General features: G+C 51.4%; 2 protein-coding genes across 3 annotated transcripts in view; one reads left to right on the plus strand and one right to left on the minus strand.

Moving 5' to 3' along the window:
- LOC113206997 (heterogeneous nuclear ribonucleoprotein C-like) overlaps positions 1–11,527 on the plus strand; it is a 63,206-nt gene that overhangs the window by 17,822 nt on the left and 33,857 nt on the right. The gene's annotated exons all lie outside the window — the stretch shown is intronic.
- On the minus strand, positions 9,509–11,227 carry LOC127751197 (uncharacterized). Its single transcript, XM_052274324.1, has one exon. It carries the CDS (start codon positions 11,144–11,146, stop codon positions 10,481–10,483), a length of 666 nt encoding a protein of 221 aa, XP_052130284.1. The 5' UTR covers positions 11,147–11,227; the 3' UTR covers positions 9,509–10,480.

Genomic DNA, 11,527 nt, shown 5'->3' on the forward strand with positions numbered 1-11,527 from the left:
CACACGTCATAAATACCCCCGCTGACGAGGAGGTGCTGCTGCTGCCGTCCCAAGCGGGGCTCCTGGACCCACAACCACCACCACCCCAACCCAACGCGCCCCACCCCTCACCCCGCCCCACCACCATCTCGGTCCCGGGTTACTCGCGGCTATAGCGACTGTAATGAAATTCAGTCGCTTAATAATGAATCGGCTGCGGCACTTTCGCTGCACGAGGGAATGGTGGTGGAACCACCCCGCACAATTTTTTTCTGCGACCGCTTTTTCCCCTTATTTTTCGAGCTTATTCTCGCGCGCCGCCTCGTCCCAGCTCCCAGCTGGCCGTGCTACTCCCGGGGGGTCACGACACGCCTTACACAACTGCGGTTTTCTGGATCCGTGAGTTTACTGTAGGAATGCCGCGGTTGCACCCAGCGTGCTACGCCTTACGGCTACCCAACATCCCACACGCAGATCTTTTTTATTCCAAGATTTTAAAACTTGGCGCGCTCTTCTTACTCTCTTTTTCCCTCCACATTCGAGGCGCGGATACAAGGTGTGTTCTGTAGCGCGCGCGGGGGAAGTGTAGTGTGCGGCAGCATAGCGAACATGAAACGCTTCCCCGCGAGCTGTTTGTCCGAGTATTACTCTGGCCGGGCTCTGGCGCAGGCTAGTGACCACCGCGCTGTGTAAATGTTTACTCGGCGTTCCTCAAGCAGTCCCCCCTCCCCTTCTCCCTTTTTCCTCTCTCACTCCTCCGGCCGGACCGACCAGTGGCAGAGTCAACCCGGCTTACGCGCGGGGAATCGAGCACCTTCCCGCGGGTGCCCCCGTGTGCGCGTCGAGGCAAAAGTCTCGATTTTCTGTTTTTATCACGTTCGCCGCTGATCAGATGTGTAGTCACACTCGCGCTGCGCCCCCCGCCCCTCTGTCTCACCAGCGCCTCCTGTTTCCTCTCCCGCTGGCGCTGGGTACACAGGGGAGCGCCTCGCCTCGCACTGTAAATCTCCCGCCGTCTAATGGAGTGCCTGCTGGACATCGTTTGCTTGCCTGATTCCACCCCCTCCCCCACTCCTTTCCTTCACGCACTCTCTTCCCCACCCTGGGGTTCGTCTTAAAGCTCCCCCTCCTCCTCACTCCTCCCCCTTCTGTTCCCTTCTCTGCTCCCCCCTCCCCCTCTCTCCCTCCCTGCCTCTTTTTCTCGCATTGCCTCGCCCCCTCCCCCCCTCCCCGTGGCAGCCGGTCGGGCGGCAGTGTCTGGGGAGCTATCAATCACCTGAGTCTTAATTCCGTTTCGGGATGTAAACCTGATTGCTCCGTCTATCCATCTAGCCATCTATCTCCCAGCAGGGGCGGGCCGCATCGCTCACAGCAGCAGCGTCCTATTGCTCCGCGCTGAGCCGTTGTCGGGCGCAACAACAATCTACTATCTTCCGCCTTGGCTGAGCGCTGAAAGATATCAAAACCCTGCAACACAGCGATGGCACAATTTGTTTGGTGGTTGTTTCTTTCTTTCTGCTCTTCTATAACGCCAAAAGGGAGTGACGGCCTTTCAAATGTTAAGACCTTTAGTAGCAAAAAATATACACATCAAAGGCACCGAAGCTTACCACTACTGAAGTTCAGTGAAGTTATCATTGAAGTTATCATTGAAGTTTCTGACTCCATCCGAATTTCGTCCAGTTCGAGTTCATCCAAGTTTACCATGAGAAGCAGTACAAGCAGCCCATAGAGCAGCACAAGCAGGCCGCGGAGCAGCACAAGCAGCAAGGAAGCCGTCCGCCTCCGCCACCCGTCTTGTATTTCGCCGCGTTGAAGTCGCATGGCCCGGGCCGGCGTCTGTCGGCCCGTGAGGGATCGCCCCGCCGGGTCCCGGGCCGAGGCCGGCCGACATGTGAGCGAGGCGGGGCGGGCGGGGCGCGCGCCGAGGACTATGTAATTGGGGATCGTATTTCATGGGGTAACGATGCGTGGTGTGGCGGGGCGGGCTGGGGTTGGGGCGGGCGGGGCGTCAAAGTCGATAGTGTGCGGCAAACTATTCCTAGCCGCGCACAGAGTCCGCTCTTGGCGCTGCGCGGCGGCGGCGACTCGACGACGGACGATTGGCAAATTTATGGCGTCGGCGGCCCGCACCTGCACGGGTTGAAGGCGAAGTGGATAGAAGGAGGAGTAGGAGGGGGAGGGGGGGGCGAGAAAGTGCTGCTAGTGCGGCGGCACACTGCGCTTGTTTACGTTGGAGCCCCTCACAACCCCGGCGGTAGCCCCCCGCACTGCGCTGCTCTGCGGGGGCGGGCGTGGCGAGCCCAGGGGCGCGAAGGCGGGGCGGGACGGGGTGCGGCGCGTGAAAGAGAAGAGGAGGGTCACATCCTGGCTGCGCAGCAAGCCGGCGGCTGCTGTTGCTCTGGAAACCTGAGACCCTGGCCGCCGTTCCAGGAGGGAGAGTGAGTGAGTGAGTGAGTGAGAGAGAGAGAGAGAGAGAGAGAGAGAGAGGAAGAGGAAGGAGGCAAGGAAGCAGGGGCGGGAGGGAGTGTGGGCGGTGTGCTGCAACTTGTGTTCCCGGGCCGTGACAGTGCTCTGGGGAGACCTCGTGCCGGCCCCCCCCCCTTCCTCCCCCGCCGAGCCCTTCTACGCCTATAATGAGGGTAGCACGCCGCATTCTTGCCTCAGGTCGTCGACATAATTAATACCCTCGACCCCAGGACGCGGGGGGCGGCGTGGCGCGCTTTGGGCACGAACCTCCTGTCCTGTCCGCCTCTCCGTCCGCTGGCTTTCTTCGCGGTGACGGACAGACGAGCGCCCGGCCGGTAGGCCGCGGTGGTCCAGGCGTGTGCGGCGGGCTGGCCTACCGCCCGGGCTGACGTCTCCTCCTAGAGGGTCGCGCTGCTGGGAAAAATTCACACGTTCACCCCTCCAACCAAGTGTGCAAATGGATATTCGCACACCTACAAGTGAGCGACATTCGCACACACTTGCGTTTTCAGTGTATACTTGAATTATGTCCCAGAGCGACCCTTATATTGATCGTCACATTAGCGTCGTCATGTGCGCCCTCCTTCACCTGTTTAACAATTAATATCCACGCGACGCCTGATAACACGCTCTTTTACTGCCGCCATGAACAACGACCTGTGCGGCTCGCGCTCGTGTTCACGACCCTCGCGACGAGGTCCCAGGGCGGGCGCTCGTGCCGCGGCTGCTGCACAGCAGGGGGCGGGCAGCACGTCTGCGCGCCTCCTGGAGAAGCTGGAGCACACTGCAGGAGGGCGGGTCGAAAAGAAAAGAGAGGAGGGCTGGGATTTACCTCGGCGCTCTTTAATTATTTTAATGAGTAGGAACACCGCCAGCGTGGCTAAGGAATCTGCCGAGGAGGTCGGCGCGGCGGTGGGGCGCGCGGGGTCGAGTTCTGTGTGCGGGACTATGGCTCCTGCGGTGTAGTGTTAGTAGTGTACTGCTGCATAATTCCAGGGCTTTACAAGGTTCGCTCCTTGGCCCCGCCGCGCCACGCCCCGCCACGCCCGGCCCCGGCGGCGCGTCTTGCCTTCACGGCCCCCTGGTGGCCATTCCCGAGTAGTTTAGAGGAATGCGGAAACAATTTTATTTTCGCAGACGGCCCGGCGGCTCCCTGCTCCCCCGATCCATTCGCACGACTCCCGCTCGAATGGAGATGCGAGGCTTTGCTAGGGGAAGAAAGAAATGGAAACGTATTGATCATTCCATTTTACATGCATTTTGCAGTCATACACGAGGGCTGTTTGCAGTTGTTTTCTCCGTTTGAAGGCCTAGTACATGGTGAATCTCAGTAAATCGATAATGCACATTTCGGTATTTTCACCCCGTTGAATCTGCCTCATATTTTACGACCACCAAATCGTCGACCCACCCGGACCAAACCCTTTGACAAAATTTGACCAGCCATAACCGTTTTGCCTCGCTGCCACTAAGCCGGGCTGAGCAGCAGGGGCGGGTCTCGGGCAGCAGCGCCTTGCAGACATCTAATTATCTTCTCTTTGTGTTTTTGTGAGCCCCGTTTGGGGCCAGGTCGGTCTGCGTCTTCCCCCGAAGGCGTTGGATGGTGCGACCAGGCGTCCTCCCTTTGAGATCCGTCTCTGCCGATGAGCCGAGGGGAAGTGGAAGTACCGCCGACGGCGGGCGGGGCCCTTCAAGCAGAGACATGACTGTCGTTAAATCTGCCCCGTAACGTCGTAGTAGAAGGACCACGGAACAAAGAGCGAATTATTGAAATATAAAAATAATAATGTAGATTCAAACGGAAAGCATCGATTTGGTCGCGAGATCGTCGATCTGTTCGGTGTCTTGCGCGGAGCACCTGTGGAGCCCGTGTGCCGTGCGCCGTTGTCGTGCGCAGTTTCTACGCTCGTGATCAGTACGAGCTACAGCCGAGTCCGCCTGCGCTGCTGTGAACGAGAACGATATGCCATACCATAGGTATCGGGTCAGCGATCGTGTGTCGCACACACTCGCTCGTCTCTCTCTCTCTCTCTCTCTCTCTCTCTCTCTCTCTCTGTCTCTCTCTCTCTCTCTCTCTCTCTCACACTCTCTCAATCGCGCACACGCACACATGCTGCCCCGCGGCCGCCGATGGTAACTGAATAGGGTCGTAATGTCTGCCGGCGCGCGGTTGTGTAGGAGGAGGGGGGCCCTGCGCCCCCTCGCCTCCATCCCAGCGGGCCTCGGCCCCCGGCACTGCCCCGGCACGGCCACGGCACGGCCACGGCACGGCCTCGGCACGGCACGGCCTGGCTCGGCCCGCCATAACAATGGCAGTAACGAGCGATTGGCGCTCATTGCGGGCACAGAGAGCGCCGCCGAGCGCGCCACCGGCGCGGCAGAGGGACGGGGGGCGGGGGGGCCCTTGTTAGTGGCAGTTTGTGCTCTTAAAAGAGCTTCGGATGGATAAACAGCACCGGCGATATCGCCAGGGGATTATTTTATTGCAGGCCGCCGCCGTGTATGGCAGTAGCAGCAAATGGTGCAGCGGTAAAATAAATTCCGTTGGGAAAAAAAGGGAAAAAAGAAAAAGAATTTCAGCAAAAAGGGTAAAGGAAAGGGAAGGAGGTGTGCGGCGCTCAGCCAAGGGAAGGGAAAGGGAAGGCAGGGAGCGGCATGTTAGCGATGAGAGATGTCGTGTACAACTGACGTGGCGTGCGCGACCCAATGAGCACTCGGCCGGGTCCTGCTGCTGATGTCAGTCGTCGCAAGTCGCACGCGGCGGCGTAGCACTGCAAGTGGGGCACGCCGCCAGGCGCGCGGGACGACAATAGGGGCGGACCCGGCAAAGCGACCCCCCTTTTTGATAACAATAATTACAATGTCATGCCCTACGTGATAAAACGCATGGAGAGAGAGAGAGAGAGGGGGGGGGAAAGGGAAGGGGGTGTCCTGCTTCTTTGTGTCTGTGCGCAGGGGTGGGTGAAGGCGACGCGGTGTGTATGGTGGGGGGAGATGGTCCGCTACCGGTACCGGAGGAGGAGGAGGAGGGAGTGGGTGTAACGCAGTTTGGGAAAGTCGGCCTTCGCCTCGCACACTCCATTCCAACGGCTCAACCGTCTTCTCCTCCCTCCGCCCTTCTCTCCCCGAAGCAGAGCAGGAGCTGCTGCTGCTGCTGCGGGCTGCTCCCCTCGAACCCACTTCCACTACCGGTAGTGGCAATTAGGAGGAGCCGGCGGATGGGGCCGCTGCGGAGGCTCTGGAGATGGGGGGCCGTGGTCAAAGAATCGAGCTTTACATTCAGATATAACCCACAATAAGGACGCGTGTTGCTGTTTTAATAGTAATGGATCTCATGAAAGTCGAATTACTCCTACAGTAAAAAGTCTTGTCGCGTGTTCGAGGAATGGTTCGCTCTGTCCACTCTTGCTTACTTGCCGGGGCTTGCCTGGGGTGTGACTGGGTTCCGTCTCACCAGCTGTGTGGACGTCGTTGCAGCGGGGGCGGCTGGCCTGGTCGCGCGAGTTTGTACGTGAGGCGGGGCGTGGCAGAGCACGGCGGGCGCGCGGGATGGTTCACAGCGTGTGTGACAGGGGACCCGGGGCCCGGCGCCTGGCAGCTGAACTTGCATGCAGCGAGTATCATGTCCTCGTGTTCCATTCCAAACACACGCGCTGCAGCAGCGGTCCCCTCGGGTCGCCCCAGCAGTCAGCCGCGGCCGGGTGATGTGCCATGTTTAATTCTGCGAGCCGTGCGCCCGCCCCGCCCCGCTCCGCCCCGCTCCGCCCCCGCTACGACAGCGCGCTCGACACAGCAGCAGTCGTGAGCCATGTGTGGCCCGCTCGCCATGCAAAGGGTGTTGATGGAAGTTTAAAAACATTTCTCTCTTACCCGCCCTTTTCGGCCTGTAAAGAGAAGGCGTGTTTTATTGGTGCCTCTGCTGTGATCAGGACCGGATCGGGCCCCTACAGCACCTACCTAGCTGTTCCATATGGTGGTGGTATGGGAAGAGGGAGAGAGAGAGAGAGAGAGTTTAGAGTTTAGAGTTTAGAGTTTATTGAGGATCCTCAAAAAGGGCTATGGAGCCCCACTACATGAGAACCCGCTCTCTAGCAGGCTGTACAGTTATAATTACATACAATTAACGCTTAATACTAAATTAACAACTACAGATTGCGTACAGAATACAATACAAAACAAAAAAAAACACGACAATGCAACCAAAATAGTTCATACGTTCAATAGTCTACGGATGGTGTGCGGTGAGAATTTTATTTTATTGTACAACTCAAGTTCGTTCCATAACTTTGAAGAACAGATAAAGAAAGACTGTTCAAATGCTTCTGTTCTAGGCGTTTTTATTTGGAGGCGTGACCTACTGGACCTTGTGTTTGGTCTGACAGCACTGACAAATTTATATGGTTCAAACAGATAGGCAGGAGATTGGTACTTCATGATTTTAAGCATTAACACCGCTACGTCAATCCTTCTCCTTTCATCAATTTTCTTAATACCAAGTTCTTCGTAATGTGGCGTTATGTGCTCATATCTGGAAGCTCCCGTTATAAAACGAATACAAGCATTTTGTGCTCTCTGCAGTCTTAGGTTATTGTACTGTGGCATGTCTGTGAACAGGACAGATGCATAGTCAAAGTGAGGCATAACAAGTGATGTGATAAGTGTTTTCCGTATATTTTGTGGTATAAACGAGAAATTGCGCCGGAGCTGTGCTAGAGTACAAAACACTTTTTTGACTACGGACATGCAGTGTTCTGTCCAGTTCATTGCAGGGTCGAACAGTACGCCCAAGTTGTTAACAGATTGACAATACGGGATGATACAGTCGTTTATTACCAAAGGAGCCACTGGGTTTGCATTTAATAGGGTTAGATATCTCTGCGTTCCTAGCACTATTGCCTGAGTTTTGCCAACATTTAGAATTAAGTTATGATTCGCACAAAACTGAATGACTCGTAATATATTATTAGTAATGCACCCAAGAGCAGCCTCGTAATTAGACAGGGCAAAGGGGGTATATAGTTGAATGTCATCAGCGTACATATGATATGTGCAACGTTGATTGTCGTCAGCATACATATGATATGTGCAAGAGCGTAGTACCGAGGGAAGGTCAAATAGGTAGATTAAGAACAGTAGCGGCCCTAGTACACTGCCCTGGGGAACCCCTGTAGTGACTGCAATCCAGTCGGAGAACAGTACCTCCGATACAAAGACTCTTTGGTAGCGATTTGTGAGGTAGGAACCAAACCAAGCCGCCGTAGAATTAGAGAAACCTAAGTATTTTAGTTTAACGAGAAGTAACTCGTGATGGACACAATCGAAGGCTTTGCTGAGGTCGAGTAGGACGAGTAACGACATAAAGCGTTTGTCAATAGATCTCCGTATATCATCAGCTACTTTAACTAGGGCAGTAACTGTGCTGTGCCCTTTTCTGAAGCCAGATTGATACTGAGAAAACATATTATTTTCTTGCAAAAACTCGCTTACTTGGGCGTGGACTATTTTCTCTAGGGCCTTGCCAAGGACGCAAAGCAAGCTGACGGGTCTATAGTCTTTACATTCTTTAGGGCTCTTTGTCTTTGGGATAGGAATGATGTTTGCCATCTTCCATGCTGAGGGGAAAACGCTATTTTGGAGGCAAAAGTTAAATAAATGTTCAATCACAGGCATTAAAGCAGGAAGGCACAGTTTTAAGAAAGATATGGACAGGTTGTCAACACCTGTGGCCTTTGATTTTATACTGTGGACGGCCTTAAAAATATCATTAGGCATAGCGTACCGAAAGAAGAACTGCTCATTTTTGTCGGAAAACTTCGGGGGTAGACTAGAATAGTGGCTTATGACAGTATCAATAAGGTCTGGATTTTTAACACTTGACACTGATGCGTAGTGGGAGTTCAAGTCATTGACTGGAATTATAGGTTCACTTTTCTGAGAGGATGTTTTTCCAATGCGGAGTGACTTAACAGCTGACCACATGGATTTGGAATCACTGCACTTCGCGAAGGTTGCATGATAGTATTTTATCTTTGAGTTACGGATGACTTGCTTTACTCTATTTCTGGCCGTGCGAAAATTACTGAGATCTATGGTTGACTTCGTACGCAGGAACTTGTCCCGCAGCTTGTCCCTTTCAGAGAGAAGGATTTTAATTTCGCGTGTCATCCATGGGGCATTAAATTGTTTTACAGTTTTAGTGGTGAGGGGCGCATGTTTATCCATTAGTTCAACGATTATTGAGTTTAAAATATGCAGTTTCCGATCAACATCGTTTTCATTAAAAAAGTCAAGCCAATGAACGTTTTCAACATCAATGAGCAGTTTCTCCTGGTCGACCCTGTTGAAATCTCTGTAGGATATAGTATGTTTTTTAAATGCGGATACGCTCAAGTCGAATACAGAATAAATCAGGTCATGTGCCGAAAACCCAGCGGCTGTCCCCTGCCCAAACGACATAAGCCTTTCATGGCAGTTACTGGCAATAATATCAAGGTTAGAGTCACAGGTTTCGGTGTGAAACGTAGATTGAAACGGTACACAAGTTAAGTTACAAAGGTTGAGCATGTCAGTGATCACTGCTGTATCGTCGGTACCACTGCCAAATCTAGCATTTAAATCTCCCGCCACAAATACATATTTATAATTAACCATATTCTTATACATATGCTCCTGAAACAAATCAAGGTGTCCTACCTTTGGTGGCCTGTAGATTCCTGCAAACATAAGCCTCTCACTTCCAACAGTAATGTCAACGATAAGATATTCAGGCATGTCCCTCTCTCCACATGAACAGTCAAGAACTTTGGTAGGATATGTTTCCCTTACAAAAATAGACACCTCCTCCTCTCTTTCTATTTCTTATCACATTAAATAAATTATAACCAGGAAGATGCACTTGGTCGCCTTTCTTTAGCCAGGTTTCAGAGACACATATTACATCAATACCGCAATTTGCAAAAGTCAGTAAAAATTCTGAGTTGTGAGCTGTGTCATTTAAGGATTGAGCATTAATATGCACTATTTTTAGGTTAGTTCCATTCTCATTCGCAATATTCTGTACGTAATCTTTAAGAAGAGATAGGTCTCGTTCTCTCATATGGCGTAAAGCAAGAGCAAAACTTGAAGTCAGTCAGACGTAAGTTATGAGTATTTAAGGAGTTAACAAAACGAGCAAGACATTCTAAAGAAACTATCAGTACATGGGTGAAACAAAATATAAAATAACGATAAACAATGCAAAAAGATAAGTAAATTTAAGTAAATGAGTAAAAGATAACATACAACTAACATGAACTATGCGATTAACAGGAACAATAAAAACAAACAGGCTAGAAATTTCAGGCAAAGAATAATACTTAAAGAATTAAAGAATAAGTGTCGATTGAGCACTCATTCGCTTTGGTGTTTACAACTAGGGCAAATGCATGGCACAAAGTATACATTTGTAATATAGCTATCTAAGTCGAGAGTAAAGGAACAACATTTCGACGGGTCGATTACCGTCTATAGGAAACATAACCATATAAAAATTAGGACCCGTAAATAATGTTTCGTAATACCAATGGTTGAGCTAACATATTGTGTCTAAATTATTAGCCCCACTTCTGCCGGAGTGTTAGACAAATAGTGGTTAAGAAACAAAAGGACAAGACAGCCTAGGTATAAAACAAAACAACTAAAATAAAATGGAAGAAAATATAAAATTAAGGTACAAGTATAACATTATAGACTAATAAAATTAACAGTTTGTACTATGTAAAGTCATTCACATGTGACATCGGTCATCAGACGAATAATGCTTACATAACACTGTGCTTAAATGGTATATGACATAAAGTGAAAGGCAAATGTGTTACGTTACAGTCGAGGGGGCAGTGACTTCTAGTATTCACGGTTCACGAGGGAATTAATACCTACAGTATTCAGGCAATATTAAGTGATTATTCAGTGATATTCACTATTAGAGTGTATTCACAGTGCACGAAATTTCGGAGTTGGCGCCCCCTCGGTTACAGTATGTTCGAGTAACGGCTTATACCCCAACGGGAGGGTGTCTCACCAGTAGACTTGCAAGGTCTTCTTCAGTCCTCACACGAAGGGGCCGCACTACTGCCCCGACCTTCACCATGATGGCACCGTCACTTGACCACACATTTTTCTCGGAGTAGCTATCCATAGTCTTCCTCATAAGTGAGAGCCTCGCTTGCGTGAGGTCCTCCCGGATTGTGATTCTTGTCGATTTCAGTTGCTTTTTGGCCTGGAAGACCGCTCTGCGAGCACCATAGCTCGTGAACTTCACCAGAATCGGGCGCGGCCTGTCTCCGCCCGCTTTACCAACTCGGTGCGATCGGTCTATATTCCACTTTTCTAGGGTCACATTTATTTTGCGAGCCACATCAATTACCAAATCATCCGTATTTTCACTGTTTGCCTCAGGAACTCCGAAGATTCTTATGTTGTTTCTCCTTCCATACTGTTCTAGTTCATCACACTTATTATGTACACTAGATTCCAATAATTTTATTTTGGTATCCTTTTCAGTTAGTTCCTCTTTTAATTTTTCCACCTCACTACACAGTTTGTCTATTCGGGAAGACAGCGGGAGTATTGCCGCCGCTACTGCCTCCGCAATCAGGGTTTCCAGCTCTCCACGGTTCATATCTCCCACCTTGGCGCTCTTTCCTGTTCTCGTCGTCATGACGGTCAACTTCGGAACACTGAAATCACTAGCGATGCACTCAGTGTCACTGTTGCGGGGTTGGCAGTACCGGAGAGTCACTGCTCCAGGTTGTCCAACTTCGGAACCGCGAAATCACTAGATGTCACTGCGGTTGGGTCGGAGTGTCACTATGGTGAGGTTGGCAGCGCCAAAGTTACCACTGAGTCCAGCATAACCTCTCAGCGGACCGGCACAAAAGTTTATCACTGATTTTAATGGCAGGAGTTAAAGACGCACTCTCCTACCAATGACACGTTGAGTTTAGCCACAGCCGCACCGATAGCACAACACTGTAAATGTCTCCTTGCACTTGAACACCTTCAAAACACCAATAAACTGACTCCAAACTTTTGGCGCGTT

Source organism: Frankliniella occidentalis, unplaced genomic scaffold, assembly GCF_000697945.3.
Source record: "Frankliniella occidentalis isolate FOCC.00 unplaced genomic scaffold, Focc_3.1 Scaffold375, whole genome shotgun sequence".
NCBI lineage: Eukaryota > Metazoa > Arthropoda > Insecta > Thysanoptera > Thripidae > Frankliniella > Frankliniella occidentalis.